Below are 20020 nucleotides of genomic sequence, written 5' to 3'. Positions count from 1 at the left end.
ATAAATTCCAGGGGCTCCTCCTGGCTGGTGCAGTTGGTGGAGTATGGGACTTTTGATCTTGGGGTTGTTAGTTCAAGCCCCACATTGGGTGTGGAGATGACTTAAAAATAATTTTTTTTAAGAAAGATCACTCCTACAATAATTAGTTGTTGCCATTTTTACTTTAAACAGTTATCTTAAAAAAAAATTTTTTTTTTTTTAATACAGCACATGTAAGCAAGGGAGGGGGCAGAGAGAGAGAGAGAATAAGAATCTCAAGCGGGCTCCAGACTCTATCCCACAACCCTGAGATCATGACCTGAGCCGAAATCAAGAGCCGGATGCTCTTGTCGGGAGACAACTAGGGAGAAAGCAAATGGTTTTCTGAAAGGTGTTGAACAGAGATTAAAAACAAAAACTCTGAAGTGAAAATTCCTAATTTCTAGTCCAGTGTTTTACCTGACACCTCACTCCATACAAAAGCCCATTTTCTGCTTAAACTGTCCTGTGAACCAAGCAAGGTTCATTGCCTCATGAGGCTGCTTATTCTTTTTATGGACAGGCTGATGCAGTGGGAATTTATTTTCAAGGAGAAAAAAGTGGAGAGATTGTAGTAAGTATAAAGCAGGTCCCATAGGAATGCATTTATTCATCTGTCAAACATTCATTTAACACTTAAAATGTGCCAGTTATTGCTAGAAGCTAGGGAAGCAGAGGTGAAAGACACAACATCTAGGGGTTCCCGGTCTGATGCAGTGACAAACCCAAAAGTTGCAGCAGCGTTGGGAGTAATGGTGCTTACCTTGAGGTCTGGCACAGCTCTTAGCTCTGCGTATGTCCACCATTTGACTGTCTCCCCTTGTACAGGACACTGGCACAGCAGACCTGGTGTCTACTGAATGGAGTTTATACCAACTTCTCTTGTCCCTATTCTCAATGCCTGAGTAAGTAATTAAACTTATAAACTTATTAAATAAGTAATTAAACCATTTCTGTTGGAGATACCACTTTTCTAGTTTTATTCTTCCTTCCCAACTGCCAAGAAACCTGAGTTCTTTTTGTTTGACTTTGAGTTCATTCTGCACATAAGATCTTAAACTCTGAAATTTCCCCTTTTGATCTTTGTGAATTTTTTTATTAAAAAAATTTTTTAATGTTTATTTTTGAGAGAAAGAGCACGAGCAGGGGAAGGGCACAGAGAGAGAGAGAGAGAGAGAGAGAGAGAGAGAGAGAGAGAGAGAGAGAATGAATCTGAAGCAGGCTCCAGGCTCTGAGCTGTCAGCAGAGAGCCCAACACAGAGCTCGAACTCAAAAACCGTGAGATCATGATCTGAGCCAAAGTCGGACACGACACTTAACTGACTGAGCCACCCAGGCACCCTGATCTTTGTGAATTTATTCTGATCCCATGGATTGAGCCACCCCGGCGCCCCAACCACTTTAATAACTGTATGATCTTGGGGCAATTTTGTAACCTTTCTAGATCTCATTTCTTCATCTTTAGAAGGGATCTAATCATGTGATCTACCTCTTGGGATAATCCAAATAATATGCTTTGTATTTAATCTTCAAAAATCCTATGAGTTCTGTTCTACAGAAAAATGTGGTAAACTTTGGATCCTGTTAGGGTATAACTGTAGAAAACTTCAAATACAAAGAATTTGGGAGGGAATTATGTAATTTATTACCATGTTTATGCCAACTAATTTTTAAAATTCTGTTTTCTAGTACAAGACAAGGTAGATTTGTAACCTTAGTTATTTGGAAAACGGACTAAAAATAACACATTTGGTTTGTGTCCAATAAATGTTATATAAGCAAACATTTTTTTTCAGTGTGTGTTATTTTGTTTGTGTGAATCCTTTTGAATTATGGGCTACCATGAATTGTAGTATTCTTTACTTAAAAAGTCATCCTAGAAGGAATAGTTTTTCCACCTTTGAATTTATTCAAGAAATTGACTGATGTGACTATATAGAAACAAAATTTGAGGGATACCTAGGTGGCTCAGTCAGTTAAGCTTCAGACTCTTGATTTTGGCTCAGGTCATGATCTCAACAATTTGTGAGATAGAGCCCCACATCAGGCTCCGTGCTAACAGCCGAGAGCCTGCTTGGAATTCTCTCCCCACCTCCCTCTCTGCCTCTTCCCTGCTCGCATTCTCCTTCTCTCTCAAAATAAATAAACGTTTAAAAAAAATAAAAATTAAAGGAAGACAATAAAGTGAAGTGTTATGTTAAATGCCAAATGATTAATGTCTATACTATATTAAAATATATTCTGCATGGGGTGCCTGGGTGGCTCAGTTAAGCATTCGACTTCAGCTCAGGTCATGATCTCACGGCTCCTGAGTTCAAGCCCTGCGTTGGGCTGTGTGCTGACAGCTTGGAGCCTGGAAGCCTGCTTTGGATTCTGTGTCTCCCTCTCTCTTTCTCTGTCAAAAATAAACATTAAAAAAAATTTTTTTTAATAAAAAAAGAATATATTCTACAAATACATGGGCAAAAGGCTAGAAATAGTCCATGAAGTGGGGAAGGATATGGGGGAAGTATGTCTTGGTATATTAAAAACATAAATTGGGGGCGCCTGGGTGGCTCAGTTGGTTAAGCATCTGACTTCAGCTCAGGTCACGATCTCACGGTGCGGGAGTTTGAGCCCCGCGTCGGGCTCTGGGCTGATGGCTCTGATGGCTCAGAGCCTGGAGCCTGCTTCTGATTCTGTGTCTCTCTCTCTCTCTGCCCCTCCCCCATTCATGCTCTGTCTCTCTCTGTCTCAAAAATAAATAAACATTAAAAAAAAATTTTTTTTAAATAAAAAAAATAAAAAAATAAATTGAGGGGCGCTTGGCTGGTTTGATCTTGGGGTTGTAAGTTTGAGCCTCATGTTGAGAAAGAGATTACTTAAAAAATCTTTAAGAAAAACGCACAGTGGCACCTGGCAGGTTCAGTCGCTTAAGCGTCTGACTTTGGCTCAGGTCAGGTCATGATCTCACGGTTCGTGGGTTTGAGCCCTGCCTGGGGTTCTCTGTCTCCCTCTCTCTCTGCCCCTCCCCTGTTCATGATCTGTCTCTCAAAAATAGATATTTAAAAAAAATTTTTTTTTTCAAGTTGGATGACAGTGCAAAGCAAGAGCCATGCAGATTTACATTTCCTGTGGCCTAATAATACTGCTTCCTAGAATTTGTCTATAGATAAATTCAAACAAAGCATAAAGAGTGTATTTTTTCAGGAGGATAATAAGTACATATGTACATGTAAATCGATTGGGCTTTCTTAGAAAAAAACATTTAACAGCTTGCCATCCCCCTCCTGTTGTGCTCCCATGTGCTCCGCTCGTGCTCCACTCATCCTGTGCTCCCATGGCACTTGCTTTAAAAGATGAAGTATGGAAATGATTTTTATGTTTCCATGAGAGCCATTCACAGAGTAATTGCACACACTCACTCCCCATTCTGTATGCATGTCTGTTTGCTGAAAAAGGGAAGTCAGAGAAGATTATGTCCTGAATTTTAGGTTTCTGAAAGGAGAGCAAAAAATGGTTCAGAAGAAGGGGAACTGTAGTGGAACATTCCTAAAGAAAGAAAATTTCCCATTACCCATTTTATGAGATGCTGGAGTTAAGTTACTAAACACATCACATATACCGAAGGTATGGGTACAGGGTGCTGTGGCATTTGTGATTGCCCTTGGGAAGCCAGGTTCTTAGGGTTCAACATTTTCTAAGTCTAGACTGTATCTTAACCAGTATACAGTGCCTACTTCTATATGTGTATAAATTGCTGCTTTATAAGCTCTGAAGGACATAGGACTAATTCCTCCTCCCCCCAGAAAAGGTAGATTATTATATGAGATCTGAACCGTTGAGAACTGTTTCATCACATTAATTGCTAAAAAGATACTTGTCTTTGGTATGGAGAGAGGTGTAGGGGAGGAGTTTTCTAATAGTCACACTGTGATTTTGACTAATTGGAGTAAATCGAACTTCAGGCTTTAGGGAAAATGCTTTAGATGTGGTGTTTGGAAAAATCTGAGTCTGAACTTGGGGGTGTGAATCATTACAGGAGTTGTGTTAGAAACTTGACTATGTCACCATTTAAAGATTGCGTATTACTCTTGTGGTTTTATAACTTGTATTCAGTGAGAGAAGTGGTAAAATGCTTGTGTGGTCAGATTCTGCATGTAATCTTGATACTTCCATGTTCTGTAGGTGCCTGTACTATCTGTCTTTTTTTTTTTTTTTAAAGTTTATTTATTTTAATAGTGCAGAGAAGGGGCGGAATGAGAGGGAGAGAGAATCCCAAGCAGGCTCGGCACTGTTAGCACAGAGACCTACTTGGGACTCAGACCCACAAACCATGAGATCATGACCTGAGCTGAAACCAAGAGTCAGACACTCAACCGACTGAGCCACCCAGGCACCCCTTTTCTTAGTTTTTCATTGACGTTTTGGAAAATTTTCCAGGTTTTTCCCAATATCTTACCCCCATCACCACCAGTTTTTCTTATTAAATTACTACGAACACATAACACTTAGAGATTGTTTTAAATTTATTAAATTAAATGATAGCAAATGAACAAAGTTGGCACCTTATGGATGACTCCTGGCCATGACTATTCAAAGTTGGCAGAACTTGATAATAAGTAATAATTTGGGGGCTCCTGAGTGGTTCAGTTGGTTAATAAGCATCTGAGTTCGGCTCAGGGCATGATCTCATGGTTCGTGAATTGCAGCCACACATCAGGCATTACGCTGGCAGTGCAGAGCCTGCTTGGGATTCTCTTTCTGCCTCTCTCTGCTTCCCCACTTGTGCTTTCTTTCTCTCTCCCAAATAAACTTTAACACACACACACACACACACACACTAATTTGTCCTGGTTTTATTTTGAGAGACAGAGTATGTATGAGAGGGGGAGGCACAGAGAGAGGGAGAGACAGAATCCTAAGCAGGCTGCACACTTTCAGCACAGAGCCCCAGTGGGGCTTCAACTCACGAACTGTGAGATCATGACCTGAGCCGAAGTCACACACTTAACCAACTGAGCCACTCAGGCACTCCCCGCAAGATTTTATTTTTAAGTAATCTCTACACCCAGTGTAGGGCTTGAACCCAAAACCCCGAGATCAAGAGTCGCATGCTCCACTGAGTCAGCCAGGCACCCCGGTGTTATTATTTTTTTAAAATCACAGTACAGATGCAGGTGTTTTCTTTCCGTGAGCAGTTTCTTTGTGTGAAGCTGTAAATCACCTCCAGTGTATTCAAGTGTCCCAGTGACTGAGAGCCAGCTGTTGGGTGTTTTAACTAAACAGCTTGCTCATTGTTGGCCATTCAAATCCCAGTGAGAGGTATTAGCTGCTCCAGGGAATAGAACGGGAATAGAGCATCCAGGGTGAAGATTTTCGCAAGGCCTTTAGAGACCCAGCTTAAATTTGTTGAGATTTTTCTGCTTTGGCTTTTTCCTATAGGTGCCAGAGTTGATCTGCTTCAGATTTTCATGAATGACTCATCTTCCTGTCGTGTTTTCTTTTCTTTCTTTAAAAAAAAATTTTTTTTAGTGTTAGTTTATTATTGAGAGAGAGAAAGAGCATGAGCATGGGAGGGGCAGAGAGAGGGGGAGACACAGAATCTGAAGCAGGCTCCAGGCTCTGTGCACGGAGCCTGATGTGGGGCTCGAACTCACAAACCACGAGATCATGACCTGAGCCGAAGTCGGACGCTTAACCAACTGAGCCACCCAGGCACTCCATCCTGTCGTATTTTCTTAGACTACAATAACTTAATCTTTGGGTCACTTTAAACATAGTTTCTCCAATCACATGTATTGGGAGGAATATACGGAGGTATTCAAACTCAAGCATGTTTCTTCCTCATGCTGATTAATTCCTCTGCTCCATAGAAAACTTGTTTCTTCCTGAAAATGGCATTTTAATGATTATTTTCTGTAGGAGGAAGCTTGTGACCTTCACTTGTCTTTTTTCCTTCCAGAGGGAATCTGGAAAAGTTATAAGCAAAACATCATTTCTCTAAGAAAATTCTGGATAACAGAAGTTCTGAGTAACAGGTAAAGTATATTTAAACTTCTTGGATGCTGATGATCACCTATAATCTACAAAAGTAAACTGGGAGTGGGAAGAAGAGAAGAAGGAGAGAGAAGTGTGCTTTGTGTCAGGGGTTGCATTAGGAATTGTATATACATCATCTCATTTAGATGATTGTTACCCAGATGCTGGGCGTATAGATCTAAGAATCTCAGAATAAAACTGCCCTTCAAAATGCTGTTTTGAATGGATTTGCCTATGGATTGGATTTAATGTCCTCACACCACAGTTTGCAAACGTAAATCTACCATAGACCAGATACAGCGGTACACAGAATCCTGGAATCTGCTATCCTGTGCAGTCTAGCCAGTTCCTAGTCTTCCTAGTTCCTTTCTGTCTTTTGTTTTAGTTCTTGATCATTGCCAGTTATTTGCAGCTGTATCATCTCCTTGATTCTTTTTAATACTTTGTCACCAGGTCCAAAATTTAAATTTCCTAATAAGGTACCTCTTCACAATGGGGTCCAACCCAAATGCCCCCATTATGTTCTCGGTGAGAGTCTTACCATGACTGGAAAGAATAGCTACACCTCTCACACTATTTTCTTATTTATATCTCACAGAGAAGTTTATGAAATAATAGTATGCATAAAGAATCTAGTAGGCTGGGTCTGAGAAACACATCTCAGATGTTAGCTACAATTTTACCTTTGGAACTAGGGAAGACATGAAAGCTAACCAGACTTCTACGATTCTGTAGGTCCAAAGATGTGCTCATAGACTGAGGTGAATTGTCCTTCCTGGGGGTAGTAGAGAGTGAGATGCTCTTTATTCTAATTAGCACTCTGGCATGAGCCTTGAAGTTAGATTTCAAGTATTCAAAAAAGTAGTTCCTAGAGATACCATCAAAAAATTAGGTTGTTCAGATTTTTGTATTTGTTGATTTTCCTTTGACATTTTTCATTTTTCCATTTTTATCAGGGCAAACCAATTCCATCACCATGAGTTGGAGCTTCCTGACTCGCTTGCTAGAGGAGATCCACAACCATTCCACATTCGTGGGGAAGATCTGGCTCACTGTACTGATTGTCTTCCGGATTGTCCTTACAGCTGTAGGAGGAGAATCCATCTATTATGATGAGCAAAGCAAATTTGTATGCAACACGGAGCAGCCAGGCTGTGAGAATGTCTGCTATGACGCCTTTGCACCCCTCTCCCATGTGCGCTTCTGGGTATTCCAGATCATTTTGGTGGCAACCCCCTCGGTGATGTACCTGGGCTACGCCATTCATAAGATTGCCAAGATGGAGCATGGCGAAGCAGACAAGAAAACAGCTCGGAGCAAACCCTATGCAATGCGTTGGAAACAGCACCGGGCTCTGGAAGAAACAGAAGAGGACCATGAGGAGGATCCCATGATGTATCCGGAAATGGAATTGGAAAGTGAAAAAGAAAATAAAGAGCAGAACCAACCTAAACCCAAGCACGATGGCCGCCGGCGGATTCGGGAGGACGGGCTTATGAAAATCTACGTGCTGCAGTTGCTGGCAAGGACCGTGTTTGAGGTGGGTTTTCTGATAGGGCAGTATTTTCTGTATGGCTTCCAAGTCCACCCGTTTTATGTGTGCAGCAGACTTCCTTGCCCTCATAAGATAGACTGCTTTATTTCGAGACCCACTGAAAAGACCATCTTCCTTCTGATAATGTATGGTGTTACAGGCCTTTGCCTATTGCTTAACATTTGGGAGATGCTTCATTTAGGGTTTGGGACAATTCGAGACTCGCTAAACAGTAAAAGGAGGGAACTGGAAGATCCGGGTGCTTATAATTATCCCTTCACTTGGAATACACCATCTGCTCCCCCTGGCTATAACATTGCCGTCAAGCCAGATCAAATCCAGTACACCGAACTGTCCAACGCTAAGATTGCCTACAAGCAAAACAAGGCCAACATCGCCCAGGAACAACAGTACGGCAGCCATGAGGAGAACCTCCCAGCTGACCTGGAGACTCTGCAGCGGGAGATCAAAATGGCTCAGGAGCGCTTGGATCTAGCAATCCAGGCCTACAGTCACCAAAACAACCCTCATGGTCCCCGGGAAAAAAAAGCCAAAGTGGGGTCCAAAGCTGGGTCCAACAAGAGCAGTGCTAGTAGCAAATCAGGGGATGGAAAGACCTCCGTCTGGATTTAATCTTGGCTGGGATTAAAACTTGTGCTCTTCCATAGTCCGTGGTAAGCAGCGGCTCACTGAATAATGGCCTCCGTTGAGTAAACATTTGGCTCTGGTTATCTTCAGGGATGCTGTTGGCTCATGATCCACGCTCAGGGGACTCTGAAAGCGGGGCTGGGACAAGGGGGAGAAAAGGGGAAACACCATGTTCGTGGGCACATATTTCAGCAATAATACTGTTACAGAACTTTACATTTGTGTCTTCCAGATCTGGAAAAAAAACAGATATATTTAAATCATTCTTGTTGAAAAGTTTTTGTATGTACAGTATTATGGTACATTTTTTTAGTATGAGTACTTTTTTTTGTATTTGTATATTGGACCGCTGTAGTTACACTTTTATATTAAAGGAAAAAAAATCCTTAAGGTAATGCCTATTAGGCCAGTGTTATTACTTTGTTCAGCAAATTCCACCCTGGGTTTAAAGTTTTAATAGACGCTACACCTAATAAAAGTGCCTCTCGTGTTGCAGGGAAGATTTCGGATATGTCAGGAGCCGGAGGAGGAAGCATCAATTTTCAATCTTGGAAAGAAAGTCCACAGTAGAAGGGGGCTGAGATCTTTTCTCCTTTACTTAAGAAATCTTTGAATCTCATTCACCTACCCAAACCTATATCCAATCTTTGAAAACCTGTTTGTATTTTCAAAGGATATAAATGATTAACTGCAGGATTTGTTTAATTATCAAGCATTGCCAGCATATGCCTCGATGGTGTGCACATAATTTAAGTTCTCCCAAAAGGCTGATACACAAAAGTGTCCTCAGTCTGGTAGCAGCGTGGAGACCCTGACCAGAGGTGTTACTAAGATTCCTCTATTGCAAAGCCATGCCTGGAAGATGAGCCCTACTGCAATGTTTAGTTGTGGACCTATTTGATTTGCCTTAAATCTCTATCCAGAAACCTGCCTTTCTGGTTTCTTAAGAAACCAGTGGTGGATATTTTCTTTGGATGTTAACATTAGAAATAAAAAAAAATCTCTTCTCGGCTAAAAATACTCAGAGCCATTTGTATTGCCTGTGGCAGAAGGCCTAAATCCAAATTCCTTATTTTTGTGTAATTTGCTGCGTAACTTTTATAATTTCTGTACTTCGGCCAATGTAGATTTCTTTCTGTATAGAAGACCAGTCAGAATGGGGATTCTATCTGTAAATAGACCTAAAGAGAATTTCAGAATTTATTCCCTCAAGGCATATCTATTTGTTAATGACAAGCATTGATGTTCACATAACACTTACAATTTGCAGTATTTTATTGATATTTTCAGTCCTGTATTCTGTGGGAGAGCTTCGCTCTCCCAGCCCATTCACATCGTTTGTCTTACAGTTTATGAGCTTGTAAGCAAGAGCTTGGTAAGGATGTAAAGGAAGGGGCCTTTGTTTCCCATGGAGCTTTTGGGTTTGAGTGTCTCACTGTTTTCTAATAGAAAGCAAGCCGCCTCTGACTTTGAAATTGCAAAAGTATTATTTTTTAGGTCTTAATTTTAAAATGTCCATTCTTTATTATTTAGGAGAATCCTGGAACAGCACCCTTTGGGCATTTCTTTTTCATCTCTTTCTTTGTTCTACTCAGAAAATTTCAGCTTATCTTCCAGCCATGCATTAACTTTTTTTGCCCTTTTTTTTTTCTTAATCTATAAATTTTAGCCTAGAGAAACTCCTTATAATCTCTAAACACCTTAATCAGAAAGTAAACTCAGGAGAGACTGAAGGGGAATTTCAGAAAACGATAGACCTGACATGTCCTGGATCATTAGCAGACTCGTGCAGTTTCCTTCATACCAAGTGTTTTATAAAGAAATTCAAGTGCTTATTAGAAAACAGGCAAGCTTTTAAACACCTAAGCTTATTTAAGATGAAGATATCAGTCCCCTCTGGTGTCACTAGAGATTCAAGGAAATTTCTTAACCAAAGGACAGAAGATACATACACACTCAATGCACATCTACACAGAGCCTGAAGGAGACAGTGGCTTCGCCAGAGGAAAGGCTGGGGGCTCGAGAGTGACAGAGAGGAAAGGAGTCAAGCAGAAATGCCAGGCAAAGACGTGTGATGCCAGAAGCGTCTACTTAGTTCCTACAAACAGTGCCCTCGGTGTTTCCTCTTGGCTTGTTCCGATGAAAATGTTATTTTGTGTCTGGATAATTCTTCCAATATCTTCAAGTATATAGAAAAATATTCTAAGTCACTTCACATGGGCGAGTCTACTCTCTCACCAAAGTTTTAGCTATGACATAGAGTTCCCAACTCTCGCTGCTTTCTTGGTACATTTCTTCAGCCTTTGAACCCTGGGAGTTTGCCAAAGCCATTTCCCCATAATGGCATGTCACGGACCTCCATTAGGAAAATGGCCCTATCAGCGTCTAGCTTAACCCATGAATTGGGTCTACGTCGAATCTATAAAAATATCATTCTGGTTATTCTGGAACTTACAGGTATTAGTATAAGAAGCCTGTCCGCAGGTTTTTTTTCCCTATCAAAATTGTATTCCTTGGAATTGCCATAAAGTCATGTCTGTCCTATGACATTTGCTTCTCTAAATAGTTGAGTGCTTAGTCCTTCCATCTACTAGAACCAGGATATGGTCAATATGTTTATATTTCTTAATATACTATTGGATCTATTGCGATGTGTTTTTTGCTCATTTGTGTTAAAATGTGTTACCAGGAGAGATTTATAAAACAGGCTTTTTTCTTAATTCAAATTTGAAGGGAGAATTAGATAACATTTTCTCCTAAAGAAGTCTTAATGTTCGCTTTGTGGCTTCATCTTTGCCTTATGACTTAGTTTTTCCTGTTTCTATATTTGCTCATTGAAAGCCACAAATGTGTTATCTCATTTGAAGTCCATTTTTCTGGGGATTTTCCTTGAGTAATCTGCAAAAAACTACTTTTGATAAAAATGAACTTTGTGATCTAAAATGGTTTTCACAGCCCTGACAACTCCCACATATCTGTCTTTTACAAGGACACCTATGTCTTTAAAGAGAAAAAAAAGTCCTCATTCGGTACCGTAACTCTGTCATTTCTTAATGGTGTAAAATTAAGCAGTTCACCTGACTTTCCCAAGTTTCAGGAGCTACTTCTTGGAAGTGTTATGAAGTAGTTAGAGCCTATGGTAAAAGGTATTCAAAGACCAACTATTTATTGGTCTTGTGTCTGAACTTGGGTCTTCAAGAAAAAAATAGTTGACAAAACTACACAATGGCAGTAGTAAACCATCCTCCAGTGCTCTTGATCACAGGAGTCGGTGATGGCTTAAAACACTTGGCTTTAAGCAGTTTATACCAAGAATGGACTTAAATGTCATTCCCGTTAGTCATACTGATGCTTTACCCTTTCAGCTTATAAATGTCCATGCTTTATTCCTTCTGTCTCATTTAGGAGACCGTATACCTCTAACATCTACAGTTTATGATAAATTTTTGGCCAGCTAGCTTGCAGTAAAGGCAAGTATGTTATACTTGAACCTACTTTAAGAAATGCCTTTTTATAAAGGAAGGGTCTTTCTTGACTGAAAGGGACCTGAAAGTCAAAGATACACAGTTGTGGGTCATTTTGATTGGAAGATTCCAGGTATTAGGTTAATTGTATCTGTATAAAATCATGTAATCTCATGAAGAGCCTTACCACCTGAAAATAAGAAAGACCCAGCGCCTCTACAGTGTAGAGTTTGGAAATAAAAGTTACATTCTGGCCACACATCATGGAGAGATTAAAAGATTTTATTTGTTGCCCCTAATGCAGTTGTGTTGTTTTTAATAATAACGTTAAGTGAGTTTGGTTCATGCACATTCCACCTTAATAGTCATACTTTTTAGAGGCAATCCAGGGGTGCCTGGGTGCCTCAGTCAGTTGAGTCTCCGACTTCGGCTCAAGTCATGATCTCACAGTCTCTGAGTTCGAGCCCCAGGTCGGGCTCTGTGCTGACAGCTCAGAGTCTGGAGCCTGCTTCTAATTTTGCATCTCCCTCTCTGCCCTTCCCCTGCTCATACTCTGTCTCTCTCTCTCTCTCAATAATAAAAAAAAAATTTTTTTTAAAGAGACAATCCATAGTATTCTAAAATCCAGGAGTCCAAACAAAAGAAAGTCTTACTCCCATGCAAAGTCCCTACAGAAATAAAAGGAGTAAGTGTTTTACATTTCAAGGTTGGCTTGTTGAACCAGCAAAGACATTGGCTATTTGGTTCCAAGATTGGAAATTTTTCTTTATTGTACTTTCCAATTGTGTTTTCTTTAATAAAGCTCTTACAGAAGTCTCTACCTCAGGCACTAAGTATTAGATACAATTAGCATATTGATACTGAAAAACTTAGCTAGGACTTCTAGCTTTTTAAGATAATTGAAATATAATTTTCAACTGTTAACCAGCAATCTAATGTCATGTGTGGTTTGGATGTTGTATGAACAGCTAAGGAATTACCATTCTAGTGCCAAAGATCACTCATTGCTAATTTTGTTCTGTACAGTTAATGTAAAACTTTTATGGTGGGGACAGACTTCTGTGCTCGGGGCCTTGTCTCTAGGAAGATTTGTCAGTTCCAAATGTTTTGTGAGTTCCAAATACAGTTTAGAAGATTCATTTGTGGTCTGTGCGTCTTTTCCCAAACTTGAGAACTCGGCTGCCAGTAAATGTCATATTGAGGATTTTACCCCATTCCTTGTGTAAAATAGTACCTGATGGCTTAATGGTTTGTACAGAAAACCTGATATGAAAATCTCTCCTAGTACATTCACCTGTAAACTGATCTCAGTGGGAATGCATGAGCAGAAAAACTTCCAAGCAGGTGACTTGGGCCCAAAACATGCCCTTGTTCATAGCTGAGTTACACAACTCCTGATTACTGTGGCTACGCGGATTGGCATATTACTGGCATCCTAAATCTGGGAAGGGGATGTGGCTTGTGTAAGAGGAGCGGGGGGGTCTGGAGGCTAAGCACAGAAACTGGGAACACAGCCTGTCTCGCTCCCTGTAGTTCTCAGGGCCTTTTCTCCAAAAGGGGGGCCTTCTGAGAGGGATGTTCCCTGCAGACCCACACTGGTCTTGGTATGGCTAACGTGCCTTTTGGGCAGGAAGTGTGGGAGGGGGTTAGGAGAGGGTAGCATTTATTGCAAAAGTGCCCTGTGTTCACCCCACCCTGGGCCCGGACACAGAAGGCTGGCTGGTAGGTCACGCAAAGAGTGCACCCTCAGCAGCAGAGTGTAAACTGGTCAGCCAGCCATATTTGGTAATAAACTTGTGAGCCGTTCCAAGCTGTTGGAGCAGTGAAGGCACCCTGTTAGTTTTGAAAGTGGATTATTTGGCAGATTGGCCATCAGAACAGAGACCAATACCTGGAAAAGGTGTCCTCCCTCCTCAAAGTTAAAAATCTTTGCTGTGTGGAGTTTAAAACTATTTCTAAGACTTCTGTGAATCTTAAAGTACAATATTTTTAGGGTTTCTCTCCTTTAGTTACCCCAGATTGGAAGCCTATCCCCCACGGGCGTGAAGACTGTTAGAGGTTGAGGCAGAGTGGAGAACAGATCCGGGCCTGCACCCTTGACTCCTTTCCCGGAGGAGTGGGCGGCAGTTGCTGGTGGGGAAGGCAGCGTTGCGGATCTTTGCTGGGTGGACCTTGCTGTACCTGCCGTGTTTTTTCCAGATGTGACCATGGAGCTGCCTGTGTAAGAAGAGACAGGGATGCCTGTTAAAATGTTGGTTCCTTGGACCCTTCTCAGGTCTGCACATTCAGAACTAAGTTCCCTAGGTGATTCTTAAGAAATTTTTTATTAAGGTATAATTTACATGTAAAATTCACCCTTTTTGTTTAGTAGTTAGTTACCAATGCATACAGTTGAGTAGCCTCCCCCAGAAGACACAGAACACTTGCTTCACCCAACAATTTTCCACATGTAATATCACATATTAAGTTTTGAGAACGACTTAGCTTAGGGAAAAGAAAAACTTGAGGCGCCTGGGTAGCTTAGTCGGTTAAGTGTCCGACTTCAGCTCAGATCATGGTCTCGTGGTTTGTGAGTTCGAGCCCCCTGTCTGGTTCTGTGCCGACAGTTTGGAGCCTGCTTCTGATTCTGTGTCTCCCAGTCTCTGCCCCTGCCCCCCTCGCACTCAGTCTCTAAATAAATAAATAAGCAAAGAAACGTTTAAAAAAGAATGGGCCAGGAGAAAAAGGGGAAGAGGGATTATTTTGAATGATCTCTGTTTCACAGAGGTTTAGACCCTGGCATAGCACAGGAGTATCTTCTCTGACAGCCCAGAATGACTGATGGCAGCCTGGGGGGAGGGCTGTAGAGGGATGGGCAGAATAATCCAGAAGTGATGTTCAGGGGGTGGGTGCCGGGAAGCATGCGGTCCTTGACTAACTGTGTGTACGGGAGTTTTCAAACCACGATCCAGTGTGGATTCAGGACTTCCGTTCCAAGACTGACCAGTCCGTGTAAAGAGAAGTATCTCACCTTCTATGTCAGTGAGCTGGTGTCATTACTGAGAAACTTCTCCGCCCTACATCCAATGACATCTTTGAGGCAATCAGAAAGAGGAAGTGACTCAGAAGTGGAAAGTAAGAAAAAGAGAAGATGACATGGTGACAAGCATTCGCCAGCACTGGTTTTCTGCTGCCCTCTCAATCCTGAGGAGGTAGCACAGCATTTCCTTGCCCTGCCCTTGACACGCCAGGCCTGTTTTCAACTAGACTCAGGGACTGTGAAAGAAAACCGAAGGAAGCCCCCTGCTAGAGCCTCGAGGAAAAGCTGACCGGATTCCCTCTTTACCCTCGGCCGAACCTTCCACAAGTATCCTTGTCCGCTCTGCTCTCCGGGGCCATCACAGAGGGCATGGCTGGCTGACAGCCTCAAACCCCAGGCAAGGCAGAACCGAGCAACTGTTCATAACCGATTTCCGCGCACAGCCAGTGACCTGAATGGGACCTGACCATGGGGAAAAATGATACAGAACTAGATCGCTTTTTTTTCCCCTCAATTTTATTTTTAGTTTGTGTAGCCCTGTGAAAGTGAAATTTTATCTTTGCACTGGGAACATTAAAAAGCACTGACAGGGAGCCCCTTTGGCCTGGCCCATTTTTCTGAAAGCACGTTGCAGCTGTGGCTTGTGCCCAGCAGGCAGACTGATGGTCGATCCTGTACCCAGGTGCTGTTGACAGCGTTGACAGGACGCGGCCTCTGCAGAATGGTCTGCGCGAGGATTTGGGCTCCTCGAGGTGCTTTTAAAGGCAAAAGCCTGGAAATAGGGTTGAACGCAAATGGTCAGCGGATTGTTTACTTCACGTTCCAACGGGAAAATGATCGTGGACAGAGGTCTGTGGCACACTCGCCCCCCCCGTCTCGATTATAGACCGGCTTGTGATTATGCTGTTTGATTCCAGTGGCCTGCTTTTGGGGGCTTGTTGGCCGAGAAGGAGAGCGTGTGGGGTGGGGACCTCTTTTTCTTTTATGTGTCTCTTAAAGCGGTGAGTGGCCATTCAAGCCAGCTCTGGAGATAGCTGGGAGGAGGAAGGGCCCAGCTTTCAGCATGGGGCATAGGGGGGGTGTTGTGTGGTCAGGAGGAATGTGAAACGCCAGAGCACAGCTAAGAACCGTCGGAGAAGGCTGTGAATAGATCAGCATAAGTTGGCCTGGAATAGATGCCCATTCCCTTTGATTTAGGATTGCCAGATAAAATACAGGATGCCTGGTTAAATTTGAAGTTCAGATCAACAGTGAATCATTTTTTTTATGTATTATATCTTATATATGGGAAATGCTGATATATTAAAAATTATTGGGGGGTACCCGGGTGGCTCAGTCGGTTGAGCATCTGACTTCGGCTCAGGTCATGATCTCATGGTTCGTGGGTTCGAACCACACATCAGGCTCTGCGATGACAGCTTGAAGCCTGGAGCTTGCTTCAGACTGTCTCTCTCTCTCTCTGCCCCTCCCCCTGCTTGTGCTCTCGCTCTCTCTCTCTCAAAAATAAATAAACATTAAAAAAATCATTTGTTGCTTATCCCAAATTCAAATTTAACTGAGCATCCTGTATTTTTATTTGCTAAAACTAGTAACCCTACCTTGATTGGACTCAGATGTAGATTCTGAGGCCTCGTAACAGAGAGAAGATAGAAAAGGCTTTAGTCAACTATTAGAAAAACTATGAGCATAAACTATGTGCTGAGTCTGAGCCACTTCGTGCAGAAAGATAAGAAATCATGCTCCCGGTACGGAATGCGTTTTGGTCTTCCCTGTTTATAGCCACTCTGCTCTAATGCGAACCGTTTTTTGGTTCTATAATTTTATCCGTAGCAATTTAAATAGCCATGTCAACCCAAACTCAGGCCAGCAGCCAGCCTGCTTTTTTAAAAACTCATTCATCTATCAACCCCACTGCTGGGTCTATCCAAAAGAGTTGAAAGGAGAACCTTAAGGAGATGTTTACACACCCACGTTCATTTCATCATTGTTCACAATATCCAGGAGATGAAAACAGCTCACATGTCTATCGGCAGGTAAATGGATAAAGAAAATACGGTATGGGAGTGCCTGGGTGGCTCAGTCAGTTGGGCGTCTGACTTCGGCTCAGGTCGTGATCTCGCGGTTTGTGGGTTCGGACCCCGCATCGGGCTCTCTGCTGACAGCTCGGAGCCTGGAGCCTGCTTTGGATTCTGTGTCTCCCTCTCTCTCTGCCCCTCCCCGTCCCCCACTCACACTCTGTCTCTGTCTCTCTCAAAAATAAACCTTAATTTTTTTTTAATTAATAAATAAAAATAAACTACAAATGCCATGAGGCACCTGAGTGGCTCACTCAAACATCCAACTTTGGCTCAGGTCACAGTCTCATGGTTCGTAAGTTTGAACCCCCGCATCAGGCTCCTCTCTGGGGGGAGCCTGTTGAGATTCTCTCTCTTCCTCTCTCTCTGTCCCCCCAACTCACGCCTTCTTTCCCAAAAATAAATAAATAGGCTTTAAAAAAATGAATCAATACAAATACCATTGCCTGCTGGGGTTTTTTTCTTCCTTTGCTTTGTTGGTTATTCTAGTTTAATGACATTTTTTTCTGGTTATAAAGGTCATTACATGCCGTTTATGAAAGACTTGGAAAATTCAGAAACAAAGAGAAAACAAAAGACATCAATACTTGCCCCATTCCTAAAAAGTCATTCTTAACATTGTCTCTTGTTAAAAGCACACATGCATTTATTCACCTTCAAACACATAAAAGTGTGTGGGGCATAAAAATAGCCCACAACCTCCCTACTCAGATAATCCTTGCTGACACTTAAAGGTGATATACACGCACATCTTTAAAAATTAAAATTACCACCCCTAGTGCCTCGGGCATGGAGTGGCCTTCCGCAGTCTCCCCTGTCCCCGGGGGGCCTAGCGTCCCTGTCCCCACCACCCGGAATCACGTGCCATGACCCGTGAGTGGTCCCCGCCAAGGTTTCCGCCAGCCCACAAGTGACAGCATGGCAGCCATGCTCCAGCTGCTCGCTCATGCTCACCCGCGACTATCACTGGCACCCCCGGGGTTCCGCCTCCGGTAACAGCTCCCGAACAAGGGCAGAGCGTCCCTGGGAAGCCATCACTGGTGGGCAAGCTTCTCTTTTCGGGAAGTCCACCCTCCTGTCCGTGGCCACCGTGTTGGAGTCCCCAGAACGGCGGGCCCACCTTCCCGGGGGCCAGCGTGGGAGATGGGGGCGGCGGGGGGGGCAGCCTCTCCAGCTGCACCATCGCCTGTGACTTGGCTGTGGAAAGCCATGAGGAAGCAGCCCGGTGGCCAGCCTGGCCAAGCCAACAGCAGGCCCCAGACCTGCGTGGCCACCGCCAGCCAGCAAGCGAACTCGGGAGGTTGGGAGGGGAGGCTGGAAGGGGGAGCCACCACTCAGCGTCGATCGCGGGAACAACCGTCGGTTCCAGACCCAAGATTAGAACCCTCCAGAGAGAACCACCAGGCACAGACCCCACCAGGGGAAGATGTGCCCTGCGGCCCCTACAGGAAACCCACCGCCCCTGCAGCTTGGCCATTGAGACACCTCCTCGCCCTGAACCCCTGCTTTCCTGCGGACTTTCCTTCAAAACCACCCTCCCAACTTCCTCTTCTCCAGGCTTCAGGAGGCTCTAGGCGCATCAGAGCCCCTCCGCTTACCACGGACTACAGGCTGCAGCAAGCAGAAGCCGCGGGGTTCTTTTCTACCAAAACTGCAGAACCCCAAAAAGGAAGTTGAGAGAACCCCACTCTTTACCGTCCAAACTGCGTGCGAGGCTTCCTGACAGCCTGTAACCGTGTACCTGGCCCCAAGTGGCCAATAAACTCTAGGCAGCCAGTAAATTAAAATGACCAAAATGTATTAAATGAATGAAAAATAAACATTCCTGTCCCAGCAGTGTTTCTCCCCACGGGTAACCACTGGTCCATTTTTGTGAATTCTCCCACAGTGTTTTCCTGGGCACAGAGCAGCTGACATGTCAGGTGCCCGCCCACAAGCACTCCTGCATTGTGGTTTTCATTTACATCTGGGAGTGTTTCTCATGCACGCACTTGCAGACCTACCTCGCTGTTTAAAAAAAAAAAAAAAATTTAACGTTTATTTATTTTGGGGAGAGAGAGGGAGACACAGAATCTGAGGCAGGATCCAGGCTCTGAGCTGTCAGCACAGAGCCCAATGCGGGGCTCGAACCAACAAACTGTGAGATCGTGACCTGAGCCGAAGTCGGACGCTTAACCAACTGAGTCACCCAGGAGCCCCTGTACCTCGCTGTTTAAATGACCACCGGGCTGGATGGCACAGCTGTGGATGCCTTCAGCTTCCCATTTCCAGCTACCAGGAACGTGGCGTCACCTGCCTCCATGTTGTCAAAAGAACAAAGAGCGATCACTTCACAGAAGTGAATTTGCAGCACTTACCAAAAGGAAAAGACCACACAGATCCTTAACCCTGGGTTCTCAGCAGTCTCTCCAAGCATAATTTCTACTGTCTACATGTAGTAAGTTCTTTGAACAAGGATTGACATGCAGTTTCTGGTACCTTCCTAAAAACTAAAAGCTCTATTAGAGGCAGCTGGTTGGCTGAGTCCGTTAAGTGTCTGACTCTTGATTTGGGTTCAGGTCATGATCTCAGTTTGTGGGATCGAGCCCCGTGTCGGGCTTTGTGCTGACAACGTGGAACCTGCTTCAGATTCTTTCTCTTCCTCTCTCTCAAAAAGGAAAAAAAAATTAAAAATAAATAAAAGCTATCTTACATTTAATTCAAAGAACTTTCTCAGGGGCGCCTGGCGGGCTCAATCGGTGAAGCCTGCGACTCTTGATCTTGGGGTTGTGAGTTTGAGCCCCACGCTGGGTGTAGAGATTTCTTAAAAATAAAATCCTAGGGGGACACCTGGCTGGCTCATTGGGTTGAGGGCCCGACTTTGGCTCAGGTCATGATCTGACAGTTTGTGAGTTTGAGCCCCGAATCAGGCTCTGTGCTGGTGGTACTGAACCTGCTTGGGATTCTCTCTCCCTCTCTCTCTGCCCCTCCCCCACTCACACATGCATGTTCTCTCTGTCTCTCTCTCAAAATAAATAAACTTTTAAAAGATCTTAAAAAATAGCAATAACTTTCTCACATTTCAGGTCTACAGATTTAGGCCAAATCCTGGTAAGATAAAGGCCAATAAATACACATTCCTGATGTGTCTGATCAAAGCACAGTTGCTACTTGCACAGAAATAAGATTTCCTCATCAACGAAGGAGACAGACCCACGGCTCCAGCCCTTCTGGGCACACTGTGCAAGGTATTCTGTTTCTG

General features: G+C 43.4%; 1 protein-coding gene across 5 annotated transcripts in view; it reads left to right on the top strand.

The window, feature by feature from the left end:
• The window catches only part of GJC1 (gap junction protein gamma 1), a 38721-nt gene extending 25897 nt beyond the window's left edge, over positions 1-12824 (top strand). For 4 of the 5 annotated variants that reach the window (XM_011289239.4, XM_023243558.2, XM_011289241.4 and 1 more), the window contains exons 2-3: positions 5963-6038; positions 6996-12824. In XM_011289239.4, coding sequence (XP_011287541.1) covers positions 7016-8206 — 1191 coding nt within the window. In that variant the 5' untranslated portion in view covers positions 5963-6038; positions 6996-7015 and the 3' untranslated portion in view covers positions 8207-12824. Of the gene's footprint in view, positions 1-256; positions 924-5962; positions 6039-6995 lie in introns of those variants that run through there. The other variant, XM_011289240.4, reaches the window with a different exon arrangement.
• Positions 12825-20020: the final 7196 nt, after the last annotated feature.

Source organism: Felis catus, chromosome E1 (assembly GCF_018350175.1).
Source record: "Felis catus isolate Fca126 chromosome E1, F.catus_Fca126_mat1.0, whole genome shotgun sequence".
Classification (NCBI taxonomy): domain Eukaryota; kingdom Metazoa; phylum Chordata; class Mammalia; order Carnivora; family Felidae; genus Felis; species Felis catus.
Note: the sequence above shows the minus strand (reverse complement) of the source record. Positions and strands in the feature narration are given on the sequence as shown.